The sequence below is a fragment of the Balaenoptera borealis genome (assembly GCF_965194805.1).
Source record: "Balaenoptera borealis genome assembly, chromosome: 5".
Classification (NCBI taxonomy): domain Eukaryota; kingdom Metazoa; phylum Chordata; class Mammalia; order Artiodactyla; family Balaenopteridae; genus Balaenoptera; species Balaenoptera borealis.
Window position 1 is genome coordinate 98,528,113 of NC_138862.1, and position 19,215 is coordinate 98,547,327.

Below are 19,215 nucleotides of genomic sequence, written 5' to 3' on the forward strand. Positions count from 1 at the left end.
ATTTTAAAGGGTAGTTGATGGGACAGGAGAAATTCAGGTAACAATACAGCTCACCCTTACTGGTGAAAGATACTCCTTTCCCTTCCTACCTTAGTCTTTACTCTGTTTTTTTACTCTCAGCTGAGAACAATGGGATTAGGATTCTTTCACGAAACTTATTTTACACTTTTTCAAATAATACAGCAGCAAGAGAGAGTTTATTTCTAGTTGTGCTTATTACTAGAAAAGAAGATACGTTGCATTTCTTGGAGGTGGCATCACATTTTTGTTGATTTTTATTTACTTCCCCTCATTTTCTTGGCTCGTGTGTGTGGTGTGTGTGTGTGTAAATAATAACATCAGACTTTTGTATATTTTATTTTTCTTAGCGTCATCTATGAGTTTTAACTCATCCTTATTTTACATTAAAGAATGGAAAAATGGACATTTGTGTTTCATATTGAGCAGAAAGCTGTGTGCTTGTTCCAGTCTTACCCACTGTTGTCACCAATTATAATTACAGTTCACAAATATTATTATTAGACAGTTCTTTAATAGAATTTTAGGAGTATGTTCATTGACATCAAGATCTCTTCCTGATAAGTTTATAGCTAAAAATCGGGTATCTACTGATAGCAGGTAATCAGTCATGGTTTACTGTTGTATAAGTTGACCATTTAAATATGCAGCACTTTGAATGTACTCTGAAATTATTAAAATTATCCACAATGTGTTTAACTTTTGAATGCAAAAACACTTTATAGGATCAGATGTACTCTTACATTCCCCTTTGATTGAAACTAAGATGGTCTGGAAATTAATATGACTTTTAAAATGAAAGAGAGGTATGATACTATAGAATGAAGTAAAATAAAAAATAATTAGTACCATAAGTAAGTAATGCAGTAGACAAGGAAGGAAGACCGACTGAACAAATGGAAAATTATGTGGAGGTGACTGGCTCAGTGCTGTGTTAGAAGGGTGCGGTAGTTTAAATAGACCATAAACTGAATATGAGTCAGTTCTGGTAAAGCAAGAATGTGAAAGTATTTTCTATATGGCCGTGTAAGCATTTGCTTTTTGTTGGAGGAAGTGAGAAATGAGTTCTTATTTTTGACATGCAGTTAGGAGGTTGTGGAATGACTTTTGAACCAAAAGTCAGGAAGATTTGGAAATTAGTAAAATTAATATAATGCACTTGTCTAGGGAGTGTTAGTTTTTGTCCTTGGTTCGATTCTACACCAACTGCTCTTCATCTCCGAGCTTCATTATAGTATTGATATTTCACCAATGGCGAATGGTGAGTAACGGAATGGTGGGATAATGTTTCTATTGTATTTATCATCTTTCAGTCACATGCTGGAGTACTGTGGTCATTTTGGAGCTCTGCACACTGAATAACTTAGGGCTCACAGAATGATGTGGACACTTGTATTTTTATAGTAGTTTGCAGTTCACCAGTGTCCACATTTGTTGTCATTTTGGGTTTTGCAGGAGCCTTGTGTGAACTTTTGGACCTCATCTCTTATAGGGCTTAGGATGTGTCCCGTATACATGATCTTTTTTTCTTTAAGGATGTAAGATCTGTAAGAACAGGACTGTTGTGTTATTATTGTGTTTCCCAGTAGGTAAAATAATTGGGTACCTGTTTACAAAGAATAAAGAAGTTCAGATTGGTTAAGTGCAAGATCATGTAGCTAGTAACTGGTGGGACCAAGGCATAATCCAGGTCTTCTGACTATAGATCTTTAATATTGTGGAATAAAGACTCAGTTCCCTTAGATTATTTATTTTACATGAGAAAAAGACTTAAAATGATTTAAATATTCATATACTGTTACCCTCTTACTCTGTTTAATGCTCACAATTTCTTTTGTGTCCTATCTAGCTCTCCATCCTTAACCCCAGCATTTCTCATTTACCGTGCTTTTCAATTACTACCTACAAAAGCTCTTTCCTGACCTTTGTACATGTTACATCCTCCTGCCTGGGCTGCTTCCCCTCCCCTTCCCAAGTCTGGCCCACTCCTAGTTAATTTTCAAGTCTCAGTTTAAATGTTATTTCTCAGGGGAAACTTCTCTGACCATTGACCCCTCCTTCCCCAAACTAGAGTAAGTTCCCACTATATCTTCACCATACTCTGTAATTCTTTGTAGCATCATCACAAGAGGAACTTAATTATTTCTGTGTTTATTTGGTAAATGTCTGTCTCCCTCACTAGATTGTAAGCTACCTGAGCAGGGCCCTCATTTGTCATGTGCCTTACCTCACTACTTATACAGTGTCTGACACAAAGTTAAGTACTCAGTAATTATTTGCTGAATTTATGAACAAATGTAAATGCATTCATGCACAGTGCCTCCAGCACTCTGCTAGGGGCAGAAATACAGAAATTAATAAAGGAGACATGTTCCCTACCTTTGAATATAAAGGAGTTATTTTCAGAAGTTTAATATAAATTGTAGAAAGATGTTTGTTCTTTCTTAGAGGTCTGTAAAATCAGGGTAGTTTTCTATGAGGACATGGCAAAGGAATCATTTTCTATTACAGCAAAATTTCTGTATAACAGCATTTTGGAGACCTTGTCACTATCCTGCTTTTGCAAGCAACATTCATTATAACAGAATACAGACATGGAAGAAAGTAACTTTCAATGGATTCTGTTCTTCCCTAATGTTATCTCATTCTGTCCTCAACAAAATTCATGCTTTTTCCTTTTTTCTTTGTTGTTTTGTTTCATTTTTTAGCCACAGTATCTTCCTTTGAGTTTTTACCTTTAGTAATCACCTGCCTTAGACAAGGTGACTGTAAAATTGAGTAGTACTTATTTCAAAGGAACTTATAGTTGGTGTTTCTTGAAAGTTTTCATATTTCAGTGAGTCTCACGGTAATATCTTGTTTGCTTTAACCTAGATACTTAGGAGAGTAAAAATATTATTTTCAAAACATGCAGACTAAATTCAGGAAAAAATTGTGTTAGGTTTTGGTCCTGAAAACAAATTCTCTGATCTTTCACAGTACTGTAATAATGGCATAGAATAAATTCAACAGCTCTCTGTTGCTGTAGCTTTGCCTGCCTTCATGAATTTACCAATTTACTCTTCCACAAGATATTGTCAAAAAGTGATTGCTGATATTTGGCTTTAAAACTTGGTAATGGGGGGGCTTCCCTGGTGGTGCAGTGGTTGAGAGTCTGCCTGCCAATGCAGGGGACACGGGTTCGAGCCCTGGTCTGGGAGGATCCCACATGCCGCGGAGCAACTAGGCCCGTGAGCCACAATTGCTGAGCCTGCGCGTCTGGAGCCTGTGCTCCGCAACAAGAGAGGCCGCGATAGTGAGAGGCCCGCGCACCGCGATGAAGAGTGGCCCCCACTTGCCCCAACTAGAGAAAGCCCTCGCACAGAAACGAAGACCCAACACAGCCATAAATAAAATAAATAAAAAATAAAAATAAAAAATAAAATATATTAAAAAAAAACAAAAACAAACAAACAAAAAAACTTGGTAATGCTCCCAGTTTTTATTATTAAATGTAAGTCTTTGATAAGTCCTAAATTTAATTTTTAAAAAGTAAGTCGCTGTGTTATTTGAATCTTGGATAAAAAATTCATATTGACCTAGCATACTAATATGTGAAAGATAAAACTGAAGTACTGCTTCTTATATCTTGTTGGGTTATTAACGTTGATATGATTGGTAATGTATGCCAACAATTTTAAGCTAATTCCATGATAAACAATTTTTTTCCATAATATAAACTGCAGAAGTGATTTAGATGTTAAATAGTGTCATCGATGGTGTATATTATTGTATTTGAAATGTTATAGAAAGTTGCAGTCTTAGAGATTTATGTTTTAGCAATCTGCGCGTGCGCATACACACACACACACACACACACACACACACAGTGTAAAAAGTGAAAGCATCTTTATTGTAGCAGTTAGAAACAATTTATTGGCAGAAAGGTAAACAGTGTAGTTTGGTGGTCCATTTTCGTCTGTATGAAGATGAAGAATTCAGTTTTCTCATTTTAGCTACACAATTAATTGCATCTTGGATGTAATGTAATATTAGTCTTATTTTTCAAGGTCACCCTTACATTTTTGGTATGTATAATCTTTTCTTTTTTTTTTAACCACCCAAAAAGTGAAATAAATATTCAGTCTCACTCTGCAGTTGCCTAGAATCAGGTGTTGCTATTACAAAAAAGAAAGAAAAGAGGATTTTTTTATCAGCAAGCTTATGAATTATTGGGTAACAGCAGTGGAGCTTATTAAGTGGTAGCCACTACTGTTTACTTAGGCCAGTCCTTTGGAAATAAGCTTACCAGAAGTAAGTTAGATTGCATAATAATGATACTTTGGTTCATTCATTTATCAAATATTTATTGAATGTATATTATGTATAAAATTGCCTTAAATCTTCTTTGTACCGACCCTATGATGTAGAGGCACTATTATCCCCAAGGTAAATGAGAAAACTAAAGTACAGGGAGGTTAAGTAACTTCCCCGAGGTCACACAACCACTTATTGCTTGGAATTAGGATTTGAATCCATGTTGGCCGAGTTAACACACCATATTTTTAATCACGGCAGTAAAATGATGTTAGTGATTGAGCGCCATTGGAGGGCAGTTAGAGTTGCAGTTACAGAAAAGTTGTATCTTAGATGCTAAGGTCGGTGTGGCAGGCAAAAATTACTTATCTTCAAGCTTACTCTAAAAAAAACGTAGGAAGTTACCACATTGGAAACTAACAGAGCGTCAACACATCATTTTTCCTCTAGCATTGGAATAGAATTACTTTTCCTTTGAGTGCTGGGTCAGGTATTTAACTTTGTTATTCAGAGATCATGTTGGAAAAGAAATATGTACATTATAATAATCACAGTGTGATTATGTGGAATCACAGTGTGGTGAGCTGCTCATTGTGAGGGACAGCTATGGCTCTCAGTCTGATGCAGTGGGGGGGCTGCAGATCCATGTCTTTTTCTCTTTCGTTCTGGGGCTTATATGCGTGGAATGGAATTATGATCACCTGCCTATTTCAGTAGCTTTCTTTTTTGTTTTTTCTTCAAAAAAAATTGTTCAGCATGCTCATTGAATTTGCATAGAAAAGTGTATATATAGTATGACACAGGTATGCTCCCTGGAGTTATGTGAAGTGGCAGCTTAACATGTATTTCTTTATTGTCTCTCTTCCCTGCAAGACTGCACACCCTCAAGGGCATGGACTATATCTGGCTTTTCATCATCACATCTCTAACACTGCTGCTGACGTAGACTGACTATATAGAGTACTGAGCTAGGTACTAGGAAATAGAGAATGGAATAAAACTTCTCTACAGTGTTTATAATTTGGTGGATAGTAGGGGATGGAAAGACCATTATATGGACATTTAGCCATTCTGATATATTAAGTACTTGTACATGCATCAATTCATTTGATAATTTTGGGTCAGAGCTGATAGGAGGGGGGAAAATGATAGTTTCTCTAAGTTACCTTCCGGTCCCTGGCACTGAAACATGCCTTCCTGCTTTATTCAACCATCCTGTCTTCAGGATGAACTGGAACTCTAGTGGAGTTTGGAGTTCAGGAAGGACTTTGTCCTAAGATTGCATAATAATGATACTTTGGTTCATTCATTTATCAAATATTTATTGAATGTATATTATGTATAAAATTGCCTTAAATCTTCTTTGTACCGACCCTATGATGTAGAGGCACTATTATCCCCAAGGTAAATGAGAAAACTAAAGTACAGGGAGGTTAAGTAACTTCCCCAAGTATTATGCATCTTAGGACAAAATCCTAAGATGTTACACATCTGCTGCCTTCTTAGACTTCATTAGGTTGCTGCAACCAAAGGCATTTGGGAATGGTAAATGAATCAGACATGGCCTCCAGACTTCAACTGCTCCCTATACCAGTTCACATTGTTGCAAGGCTTTCTAATTTAATTACAAAGCATTTTGAATATGGTCTTTTATTCAGAAGTAGATACTTGTGGAAGCCTTTATCGGTAATAAAATTGGCATTTTGGCAGTATTTTCAAAACTTGAGAGATTTCTGAGGTCCTACCTTAATTTTGGTGTGCTTCCTTGAAAAATGAATTACAGTTTTGCAAGTGAAGGTCAGGTGGAATTGTACGTATGGTATAAGCAGATACCATTCTATCTCCCTTATTTCTTCCTGGGACTAATAGAATTTTTATTTGAGATCAGTTGGGAGCTAAAGGTGAGGTTAAAGTTCATCATCATGATAGAATCTTGTTCTTATTAGCACCTAGTCCATTTATCATCTGAGGCTAATAATTTTATCAACGTTTAAGTGCTTTGTGGCAGTGTTGTGGTGCAGAGAAATTTGATAAGGTAAGGTAAAGAAAATACACATTGCATACTGTAGAGAATCTTAGGCAGTAAGGAGTCATTAAGTAAGGTAGTAGGTCTCTAAGATTATAAGTGTTACAGAGCAGGTAAGCCTGACCCATGTAGTACAGTCTCCTTACATTGTACTTCCAAGCATAGAGAACATAGGGACAGTATGAGAACTTGAGTTTAATTGAATTTCTAAGGGGTTTTAAAGGAAAGCTTTAGCATTATATTAGAGAAATTAAAACATCACAAATACTAATAAAAAGGAAAATACAAAGATGTACGTCAATTAAATACTAAATGACTGTTCAGTTAGGCATTATTTAATTCATGAACCACTACATTAAGAACTTTATGGGCATAAGTGAACACATTCAAGGGAACAAATTTGTTTCCTGCCTTCCAACAAATGTTTTCATTTAAATTTTGTTCAGACCAGAATTTAACAAAAATTTAGGCATTTGAATAGGAAAAAAAATCGAGGATTGTCACAACCAAAGAGGCATGTATCCTTTTCCCTGAACCTGTTGTGCAGAAATGTCTTAGAAGCCAGTTGTTGCTATTTTTGTTGTTCCCATTTCCCATCAGCTAATTCAGAGGTAGCAAGCCTTTTGATTCTATTATCTTTTGGTTTTCCTGTGTAGATTATCCCCCTTTATGGATTATCTTGAGAAAATCTTTGATCACATCTTGATTTCACTCTGCTGCTGAGCCTACTTCTGGGCCACGGCTTTCTTTATTAAATTGCTCTATGTACATTAAGAGAATAAAAAGTAATTTTAACGCAGGCTTGCATTTGGTGATCACATTCTTTTAAGGATTCCTAAACTATGTAATTTGCTTTGGATGATATATGTAACTTTTTTGGGTGGCCCAAGTAATTTATATATGCCTCCATTTTGGCAAGTGGGGTAGAAAAGTTTTTAAAAATATGCTATGTAAGTGGCCTTTATGACATTGTGATGTCAGTATTAGGCTATCCTTGTGTGTGCTATGCAGGGACAGGACTAGGGTGAGGCAGGAAGGGTCTAGGGTACAAAATTTAAGAAGGCGCTCACTCTCTGTCAGGCAGGTAAGAGCTTAATTTTGTGCTCTAGGCACCTGGTTTGCCTCACCCTAGTTCCAGCCCTGATGCCATGTCAGGTTCATAGAATCTTGGATAAAACTTTAATAACTAATAATATGAATTGAATGTTTATTGTGTGTCAGACAGTGTAATGAGCACATGCATTTTGTACTCTTAATAATCCTGTGAGGTGAGTACCTCAATCGTTATTTCCAGTAATTCCTCATTGAGTTTAGAAAGAGATTAAATAACAGATGATATCACCCACCTGAGCAAAATTCAAACTTAGACCTTTGTTTCAAATCTAAGCACTTAACCTACTGCTCTGTACTGTCCATCTGTAGAAAAACCTAATTACTTCTTGTCCGTTTTACGATTTTTGTATTAAGAAACTACTCCCCCACATATGGAAGTTCTTACACTGACGTGATGCAGGTAACTTTTAAAGTGAGTGAGCCAGAGGTCTCAGCAGCAGCACATGGAAGATCCACACACTTGTGCTGCTGGGTACCCTAGGGCGACCTTGAATCAGAGCCACATTCCCACTGGCTTCCATCTCCAGACACTCTGCGTGGAGTCTGGGGGTCTTGGCTCTCAGCCACGGGACCAGTGGAGGACGCAAAGAGCAGGGCAGGTGAGCCTAGAAGTAGATCAGTTTGGCAGACTAAGATGTCCTGTACAATAGGTTATAGTAGCTCAATAGCATATTTGTTTAAAATATCTGTGACTAGTTTCTTAATGTGAACTTCTGGGGACTTTTATTTCTAAATTGTGAAATTTGGAGATTGGACTAGATAATATATAGTAATGTATACTAATGGCTGTTATCTCTTTAAAATTTTAGGGTCTTAACGTTTAGGTTTCTTAAATGCATGAGCATGTGACAACAGTACAGATAAATTTACTGGTGAGAAATTGAGATCTGGAACTATCGGAATTATGGAAAAAATCTGGGTCCAGATATCTTTTGCCAGTCCTTATCCTTACTATTCGGACCACTCACCTTTGTTCTTATAATGCTTTGTTCATAATGCTTGTGTAGTGATTGTCCCTAGAGCAGTGATTCTCAAATTGTGGAGAGAGGTGTTTAAGGGCTCCTGTGAGAGGAAGGGCTGGTAAACCATAGTTATTACTTAGTACATGTATTGAATGAATGAACAGTTTAGTGTGTTTTATCTCACATTTAGGATTTGATAAAAGAATTTATTTGAAAAACAAAACAGTTCTGCTGTTCTAAGGTTTACAATCACTTATCTTCCCCCATTTATCTGGTTTTCAAGAGTCCTTGACTCCCCTGGCTAGATGGTTGATTGTACAGAGGACCTGACCTCTAGAAAGAGATCTTGTCATCCTAGATTTAAATGTACTTAATCATAATAGCTAATATTAAATAATTACTGTGTTCCATGTACTGTTCTAAACACTTTTTCTGTAATAACTTGTTTAATCTTCACAACCTTAAGAGACAGATACTATTGTTATTCTCATTTCATAGATGAGAAAACTGTAGCACAGAGAAGTTAGATAACTTGCCCCAGGTCACAGAACTAGTGAGTAGTAGATCCAGGATTGATTCCAAGTGAGTCTGGTTCTAGAATCACTATGCTTGTCACTTACCTCACTAATGACAGTGCTGTTAATGTTGACTAAGTATAGTAGGCCCCCCCTTTTTCTGGCTATAGGTTCCAAGACCCCTAGTGGATGCCAGAAACCTCAGATAGTACCATCCCCTCTATATACTGTTTTTTCCTATACATGCATATGTGTGGTAAAGTATAATTTATAAATTAGGAAGAGATTTTTTTTTTAAGATTTTTTTGATGTGGACCATTTTTAAAGTCTTTATTGAATTTGTTACAATATTGCTTCTGTTTTATGTTTTTGGTTTTTTGGCCACGAGGCATGTGGGATCTTAGCTCCCCGACCAGGGATCGAACCTGCACCCCCTGCATTGGAAGGTGAAGTCTTAACCACTGGACCACCAGGGAAGTCCCAGCAAGAGATTAACAACAATAACTAGTAATAAAATAGAGCAATTATAACAACGCACTGTAATAAAGTTATGTGAATGTGGTCTCTCAAAATATCTTATTGTATTATACTTACCCTTGTGATGATGCAAGGTGATAAAATGCCTGAGTGATAAGGTGAAGCGAAGTGAATGATGTAGGCATTTTGATGTAGTGTTAGGCTACTAGTAACCTTCTGATGATACGTCAGAAGGAGGATCATCAAGCATGATGATGTCAATGGTTGCATGTTGGGAGCAGACGATATCTATGGTTGGGGGGTCTCAGGCTGGAGGGTGTGAGGATTACGTCATGCTGCTCAGAATGGCGAGCAGTTTAAAACTTATGAATTGTTTATTTCTGGAAATTTCCATTTAAAATTTTTGGACCGCAGTTGACCTCAAGTGAGTGAAACTGGATTGGGAGGGTGGGCACTGTATAATTCAAACAGCCCTATTACTATTTTCCTTTAGGTAACATTGTGAACTTTGAAGTCTTTCTTAGAACCTTAACCCTCCCTTAACCCTCACTTAACCCTCTATAAAAAAATAAACAGTAAGTTTTAAATGACTGATTTATAAGTATATGTTTAGAACCAGATCTGCTTAATAATTAAGGAACACTTGTCTGTGAAAGCTATATGGAGTTTAACAAAGAATGATAAAGTAAATGGAGTTAAATTGCTAAATTTTACATTTAGGCATTTTTCCTTCATGGGTCATTGTGTGCTAATTTGCCAGTGTTACCTATTTTCAAAAACATCTTAATTTTCAGATGTTGTTTTAGTTAGAACCTCTATTATTTCTTAATTAATAACTCAGTAAATGCTTGTTTGGTCCGTCATGTTTACAGAGATATTAGAGATTATATCTTTTTGATCTTGTTTTTTTTTTTTTTTTTTTAAAAAAAACAGTTGGTGGTATCCGATTCCTGGAAATTGTGGTATAACAGAGGAGGTGCCTTTACAAATCTGACTGAGGTCAGATCTTCCAGTGAAGTGATAATTCTTTGCAGAATGTATACTTTCTTTAAATAGTTACTTAAAACTGCAAAAATACAGTGCTTAGTAACTTAGTAAATTAAAGTGATTTAATATAGAGGCTTTATGGTTTGATTTAGAAATTACTTCATCTTTCAGTCTAATTATATCACTTTCAAGTATACAGCTCAGTTTTGGTCCATCTTAAAAAACTAAAGCATAGATAGGTCAAGTGACTTGCTCAGAGACAAGATGGTTTATAATGACAGGATTTGAGCCCATGTTTTCAGATCGTTCTTACACTCCTTTCACATATCTGCACAAATTGTGCATTTCTTATTTTGGAGAAGCCTAGAAAAAATTGATACATATAAACAAATACAGTGGCAAAATGTAATACATTACACCTACCATTAAGAAGAGATTGTTCCTAGAGGTCCCTAAATGCAAAATTCTATCAATACTAAGCTGACAGCAGTGCATGTTCAGGGAGGCTGAGTTCCACATTACCTTATTCAAGAAGAAAACTGTAGAATGGAGGACCTTGAATTATAGAAAATATAATTTGCAGAGGAAGGAGAGAGATGTAGGTGTATCCTGAAGGTTCAAGCTCATTTTGGTCTAAGTAGGATCTCTTACTTACCCTGTTCCTCTGCCTGCCTTTTTCCTAGCTTCCTCCTCTAAACCTTTTTGTCTCTTGTTTGGAAGTGGCTACAATATTTTAGCATGAGAAGGCCCTAAAAGGTAGGTTGTGATATCAGATGCTCACTTTTCCAGCTATGTGAAGTGGCCAGACTGATCTATACCCACTTTGGAATAAATTAGTTTCTGGGTGTGATTCGTGATGCCGGATGCTTGAGAGAAAGCAAGGGGTTGTCAGTTATTTGAAACCCTGAATCAACCAACTATTGAAGAGGATCTCCTTATTGGAATTAGTGAATTTTTTTAAGATCTGATGAGATCTTTTTCTTTTTTAAAAATTTCCCACGAGATTACTTTGGAACCTGTAGGAGATACCAGTAATAAAATTTTATTATCACTGAATTTTAGAGTACCATGGCCTTTAAGATGATATAATTTTTACCCCCTTTCTGTTTCTGATGAGGAAACAAGGTCAGTGATTAAGTGAAACTTCTACAAAGTCAGGACCAAAAACCCCTGTCTCAGATACTGAGTCAAACTTAATTTTACCTATGTCTCAAGACTGGCCTTAGCAGCTCTTTTTTCTCACTCTAGCCACTGTTCTTTCCATACCAGTGATTTCCAGCCGGTTCTGTTCACAAGAATCATCTAGGCTGGCTGTTAAAATACAGCTTCCTTGACCCTTTCTTGGAGATTCTGATTGAGTAGTCTTGGGGATTTGTGTTTTTAATAGGCCCTGAAGTGATTGTGATGCCTTAGGTCATCCAACATTTGGAAACTGCACCACTCTTCCACTTTTTCTCGTAGAAAAAGTTTTGCTTTCTGCTAAAAGTTGGGTGATTTTTAGGATCTTTCTTATGTGTAAAGCAAGGTTAACCAATGTTGGAAATGCTTGCACTTTGAGAATTTTGTGAACTATTAAATTATACAGCAGTTATGTCCCTAGGATCATGTCCTGGTAGCCTTAATAAAATTGAGACATTAGAATTTATAATCTCTGTTTTATTTTCTTTGGTTTTATTTGGTTTTCATGTGAATTTCTGTTGGAATTCTGGTTTTATTTGCAGCTATCTGATGCTTATATTCTCCTAGCTTACTATGGTAAGAAGAGCTTGGGATAGCCAAAAGAAGTAAAAACTGGTAAATGTAACTGGGTCCAGACTTTGTTAATAAAATTATTTAGATTTCTGTGTCTGTTTTTGTTTTGCTAGGCTTGATATTTGAGAAGTATTAGCAAGACTGATTCAACTTATCAATTGCCCATCTCTTATCTCATTGATTTATTCATTCAACAAACATTCATAAAGTGTCTATTATGTACCTGCTATGCTGACTGTAATGGCTATTGGAAAAAAGAACTACACTTGTAAACTGTAACATGAACTCATGGGTTCTGTTTACTGCTAGAATAAACAAACTTCTTTTAGCTAAATATTATGGACAGTTTGGAGATCCAACAAAAATAAATAAAACTTCCCCTCTTTATGGAGGGAAATTAAAGGGATTATTAAGAACTTAGGACCACGTAAGGGAACTAAGTACTAGATTTCACTATAGAGAAAAACAAGGCAAATAGACCTGCCTACAAATATTTTTTAGGTGTAGAATTTACTTTACTTGGGAAGCTTCTGTTTCTCCCCAAGAACTGCATACATCAATACCAAGAACTTCCCTTTGTTCACTCATTTTTTTCGTGAGTAAATAGCTTTGGCTCTGTTGTGCCCAGATGGAGTAAAATGAGGCTGTTTCAGGAAATGCTGATTCTGAGCCTTAAGATACACCCAAGTATAGTTCTTTAAATGAACAGACTCCTGTGGGTTGGTTGGGTAGTGCAGGGCAGAAACTCCGAAGACTGAGTTTGGCATTGGAGTGGCTTGGAGTAATCGGCAGGTTGTCCATTAAACCGTTTCAAATGAAGAAGCATGTAGAAGGAATGACAGCATATTTTAACTTGAAGTTGAATTAAAAGTGGCAGAACAATTTAATATTTAAAAAGCCTTATTGTTGATTTTTAATCTCATGTAAACACTAATGAAACTGTGTTTGGCCCCAGCTTGTGAACGTGTGTTCTGAAAAGGTTAGATGTAAATTGGTTCTTTGGAACATTTTCCCATAGGAACAATATTTTAAAAGGTGGTTAAGTGTGGAGTGGGCCAGCCACCTATGTAGCCCATAATGTTGCTATAATATTGTCTTTTTAATATGACAAATAGTAGCTGATAGTCCTGTAAAGTTAGTTTTAGAGGCAAGAAATAAATATGTATATATTTATATGTATAAAAATAAATATATATATATACAGAGGGAGAGACAGTTGACTTAAATCATAAATATTTTAAGTGAAAATTTTCTGAGGTGGTACAATGCTACTTATTACACAAAATTTTTTTTAAAAAAATTCCATGCCAGTATTTAAAAAAGTGAAAATTAAGTGAGCAGGTTTAGTGGGGTAGATTGGTGGGTATCAGCAGGAATTCAGAAAGTGACTCTAGCCACTTTACTGATCCCTTCAACTCTGTCTGCCTTTATTTATGCAGGGATAGGCATGTGTTCAAACGAGTGAAAGACAAAAATGATCCCATTGAGCATACTTCAGTGTTTTATCTCCTTTAATATTTCACTTCCTTTTTACTGAGATCCTTGAGAACTTAGACTCCTCTCTGACCAGCTCACCACCTCACCACCTCAGCCCCTGCAGTATGCCAGTGACCTCTGCCAGTATGCAAGTGAGAGTACTCTTTGAGTGTTACTCTTGACCTCATCAAGAAATCAAGTTAAAAAATTTTTTTACGTTATTGTCCATATTCAAGAGCATCTAAAACTTTTGACCACCTTCTCTGAAACAACCGGTTTTTGTGATGCTGGTCCTCTCATCCAGTTCTCCCGTAGTAGGACAGCATCCTGTGTGGTTTTCACAGTTGTTCATTTTCTGTCTTTCCTTCCATAGTATAAGCTCCCTGAGGTCTTGTCTTGTTCACTGCTCTCTATTTAGTACCAGGCCTAATATTGTGTAGATAGTCAGTAAATATTTATTAAATAAACAAAAGATTTTTTTTTTTCTGTCATCCAGTAAAATAGCTCTTCAAGTTCTGTTGTTGGCCCTGTACTGCTATTTTTCACTTTCTTTTTTCATAGATACTGATGCTTTTTATTTACTACTTATACTGTACATCCAGTATCCATCATTTTCATTTTGACAGCATCTCAGCCCCTCTTCTTTATTCCAAGTTGATTATGAAAAGGTATTCACAGTTAATTTTTAAGTGGAAAAGCAGATTACCAAATGGCTTATTAAGTAATCAAATAGGAACAGCAGGGCCAGAATTGATATTTATCTGCTTGCTCTTGCTTATTATTCAGGTCCTATTGATCTAGATACACTAGTTTTTAAGTTTTCCTTGCCTTCAACTTCTGTTCCTCCATTCTTTCCTTAATGCTATGACCAAAACAGTCTACTTAAGTACCAATTGTCTCATTAGGTAATGATTTTCTCCTGTCCTATAGAATAAAATTTAGGAATTGGCCTTTTCTTCCTTTTATTTATTCATTATTTATTTAATTATTTGGTTCTGTGAAGTCAGGGAGCAGATTTAAGCTCAGAAACAGGAAAGACTTTCCATGTTTAGAACTACCAGAAATAAGGCTAAACTGTTTTTGTAGGTGTTGAGTTCCCCTTCACTGGTAGGGCTATATGGAAGAATAGTAAACAGTTCTCAGACGGGACAGGTTATTGGAAGTTTTTAAAGCTATGAGTACTGGCCTTTGTAGTTTTCAAACTGCTTAGGTCTTCCACAGTCTGGCTCAGATAATGTTTTAATGATTAAGACCACATCTTTTTCATCCCCCATTGTATCTTGCATGTAGTAAGTGCTAAACATATATTTATTCAGTGAATGAATAACTTCCGGGCATTTTCCTGGGTAGATGAAGTTCTGGGTTTTCACTTCATACTTTATTTTCTGATTTGGGAGTGTCAGATCTGGATTCAGAGCACAGGGTCAAGTCACAGGCCTCTGCATGTGTGACCTTTGGCAAGTTATTTGTCATCTCTGAGTCTACATTTTCATCTGTAAAATTAGAATGACAGTTACTCTAAGGTAAGTTATTAGGAGGACTAAATGCATGTGAAATATGTTTTATAATCTGAAAATGCTTTATAAATGGTAGAAATTATTCAAAATTAATGGCTTTTTGTTTAACATATATATTATATATCATTTAATATATAGGTATGTTACTACTGTTACTCTTTCACTTTATAATTAGGCTCATATTTCAGCCTAGCAAAGGAATTAAATACAGTTGCATTCTCTTAAGCAACACATTTCTTCAACTCCTCAAAGCAAAATTTCTCTCTTATATTGTTGAATTCTTGATATTTTATTTCCAAACTACCAGTGTCTGTGGGTTTTTCTTCTTAGTCTCTGTGTCAGATTTGGACAAAGATTCAAAAAATGACACTGGCAAAATTAAATAATATTAAGTGAATTATTTAATTAATAAATTAGGTCAATTTTTTTCCCAAATAGATCACATTTGGTAGAATTTAAAATTTTGCCTTAAATCTCTGATGCTTGCTATGTTTTGGTTATTTTTTAGGTGACAAAAATCAATGAACAATTAGCAAAAGTATTTTAATGAAAATGTTAAACACCTGAAGTTTTTATTATTAATTCTAACATAGTAAATCTCTGTTCTTTCTTCCCCTTTAACCAGGTCAGCATATGTTTTGTGCCCTGTTCTCTTATCACAAAAAAGAGAAGAAAGGCTGCAGTGAATGAAGATTCCTCTGCATTTTAGCACTGCTTTTTCCACTGTAGTTGGCTTTTGAATGAGGATGACAATGGAAGAGATGAAGAATGAAGCTGAGACCACTTCCATGGTTTCTATGCCCCTCTATGCAGTCATGTATCCTGTGTTTAATGAGGTAAGTGGGTAAACTTTGCTTCATATGATCTCTGCAGTTCCTTAATGCTTGCTTCATTTATTCATTCGTTTGTTCCTTCGTATAATAAGTACTTACATAAATGGGCTCCATCTATGTGTTAGGCATTGTGCCAGGCCTGGACATAAAACATCGAGGGAAAAACCCTTATTTTTTGCTCCTCCTCTGGAGGTTTCACTATAGTGGGAGAGAGAGACATTGAACAAAAGAATACAAGTAATTACATAAATGAAAAATTGTGGTAAGTGCTAGGAAGTTTTTTTTTTTTTTTTAAAAAGTGTGTTAAATAAAATAGCAGTTGGGACCTATTTTAGGGGCCAAGACAGGCCTCACTGGAAAAAGAGACATATATGCTAACATCTGAAAGAGATAAATAAGGGTTAGAGTGTTGAAGAGTTGGGGATTAGCACATTTTAGGCAGCCAGAAGAGCAGGCACAAAAATATCCTAATGAGTTATAGTCAGTAGCAACAAACATAATTTTACTGATAAATGGAAGATACCATTCTTCGTATCTAGAGAAGATATAGTTGCTTTTTTATTTGAGGAATTTTCCAGGACTTAATAATACCAATACATTTTAGGTTTCTCTTTTAAGTTTATATGCTAAGGTATGTAGAGAATTTTAGAACTGGAAGTTCCTTAGAGATAATTACTCCCCTCCTTTTAATGGTGAACTGACGTCCTGATATGTGAAATTATTTTGCTTTAAAGTTTATTTCTTTACATAAAAAATTCTGGAGGTAAGTGGTCCAGGAGTAGTAGTATTATGAGCCAGTATTGTCAGAAACTCAGATTCCTATCTTCTGTTTCATCATCCTAGTGCTTGCCTTCCATTATCAAGGTCACTTCAGCATGTAGGATGGCCGCTGCTATTTTGTCCTAAGTTGTTGTCTAGAAGGGGTAAAAAGTGGAGCAGGGGGTGGGGAGTTATTTCCAGCTGATTCAGCTTCCTTAAAGTAACCTTTTGGAAAGTCCTACATAAGACTTCCATTTACATCTCATTGGCAAGAATTTAGATTTATGACCACACCTAGCTGGGTGGTTAGGAAATTTAGAAGTTTACTAAAGAGGAAGCAAGGAGGAGGCATCTTTTGAAAAACCTGTCCCTATTATCCTGCTACCGTGGTAGCATTGGAGGTACTCTTTTAGGGCTGGTTATATCCATCTCTGGCAGCTGTAGCCAACGCTCCAGTAATTCTGCCATTTTGTTCTAACACTTTACCCAGTCATTGCAAGACTACAGTTATTGTTGGAAGCAAGTGCTTTAGTACTGTTCAGTGAATATTTACTAAATGCCAGCGGTTTATTTGTCAAGTACTCAGCAAGGGTCTGGAGATATGAAGAAAAAGTCGGCATACTTCTTCCCAAGAGTTGTAGGGAACACAGATGTTTAAGCAAATACATTATTAACTATTTAATTATTCTTGTACCAGGTATGAGGTAAGGAGAGGGTCACTGAAGGGTAGGTGAGTAACCTGTCTTGACATTTAGTGTTTGAACTTCGCATGTTCTTCAAGAACCATCATGACAGTTCCACCCAGAGGTGCTCCCTCTTTTCATGTCTATATAGCTAACTCTGTAGGCTATTGGATCAAGTTGTTTGGGAACATTTTCTATATTTATCTGTTATTTTGAGTCTTCATTTGAAGGGAGGGCAATTTACATTGCAGAACTTCAATTTGATCCTCTAGTTAATGAGGGAGGAATGAGAAAAGCTTTTTTCCTAACAATTTGAGTGACCCTTTCCGACATATGGTAAAATGATTTTATTTGAATCTTGACTTTGGAAAACTGTTATAAAAGAGATGGGATTCTGGTAAAATGAACTGTTGGGATTAATACTGGTATACCTCTTCTGATTGATTCATGTGTATGAAAAATTAATTTGAAAGAAAAAGAAATGGCTATGAAGGGACTAGTAAATCTCTTCCAGAAATCTGAGATCTGAAAACATACATGGGTTAATGGGCCTAGAATTAGAACATGTTGCCAAATGATTTATAGTTGCTTCAAGAACTAATTGTTAGAAGTGAAATTTGGAAATGAAATGGCTGGATGAGGCCGACTGAGAGATACTATGTTAAATTGTCAGGATCTAATTCTCACATTGAATTTACTGATCTAACGTCATGGTATCAAGCTTTTTTTTTTTTTTTTTTTTTAAATACTAGCATTGTTCTCTGACATTCCAGTGTATTAATGTACCATCTTAAATAAGGTACCTAATCAGTTAAACAATATTTAACTATAGTTCAAACATGGATTTTTCTATAAATAGTAATGGGGAAATTAGAGTTTAGTTTGGCTCTGTTTTTCTCTGCTTTGCAGATTTAAAGATAAAATGGATGTCAAATTAATTTTACAGAAAATAGCACCACAGTAGGGGTAAAGTTTTACTCTGAAGCGAAATTGATTCACTCAATTTTAACCACAGTGTATTGTGAGAGTTAAAAAGCTTGCATTCTCACCTTAACATTACATTCATAATAGTAACAATGGTAGCCCAGAAGTCATTTTGCAGAACAGATTTTTAGGTAGTAGGACATCCTTACACCTGGGGAAATTTTAGTACCGTTACTGCAGCTCACAGGGGAAAGTTATTTATGGCATTCTGGGACCTAGATGCTTGCTAAACTTAATCAAGCTATGCCAGCACAGCTGAGGAGTAAGCTTCTCGTTTAATCAGCTGCTGCAGAGTTCAGAGTCCAAGTATACTGCATGTGTTGTAAATGTACTGTGAAATAGGTCTCCTGGTTGCATGATAGAATAATAAGTTTATAGAAACCTCATGCCAAGTCTTAGATCAGGTTTTTATGTACTGTCTTATCTTTTGTTGATTCTTTGTATATGGAGGAGGAAAGATATATGGTTGAGTTCTTCATTCCAGGAAAAGACATATCATGTTATCTTCTTCTCCTATGACTTTAAAGGAACTTTCTAAGGTGAAATATAATTATAAATATAATTTTTCCTATTGAAAAAATCAAACCTCAAATTTTGAGCATAGTAAATGCACTTCTCCACAATGAAGGCATGGGTTTCACCTGCAAACCCACCATCAAGAAGCCATCATAATTAATATTTTGCATTGCATTTGATTTACTCCTCTGCCACTTACTATGCTATATAATCTTGTCTTAGTTTCCTAATCTGCAAAATGAGGATAAACAATATTTTACTTAATACTCAGAACTCTGGGAAATAAATAAGTTGATGTTTT

The 19,215-nt window shown here is 35.8% G+C and overlaps 1 protein-coding gene across 3 annotated transcripts in view; it reads left to right on the forward strand.

The window, feature by feature from the left end:
• Positions 1 to 19,215, forward strand: part of PDCD10 (programmed cell death 10) — a 39,970-nt gene that overhangs the window by 1,140 nt on the left and 19,615 nt on the right. For all 3 annotated transcript variants that reach the window (XM_082394251.1, XM_082394252.1, XM_082394253.1), the window contains one exon: positions 15,765 to 15,975. In XM_082394251.1, the coding sequence (XP_082250377.1) occupies positions 15,880 to 15,975 (96 nt within the window). In that variant the 5' untranslated portion in view covers positions 15,765 to 15,879. The remainder of the gene's footprint in view (positions 1 to 15,764; positions 15,976 to 19,215) is intronic.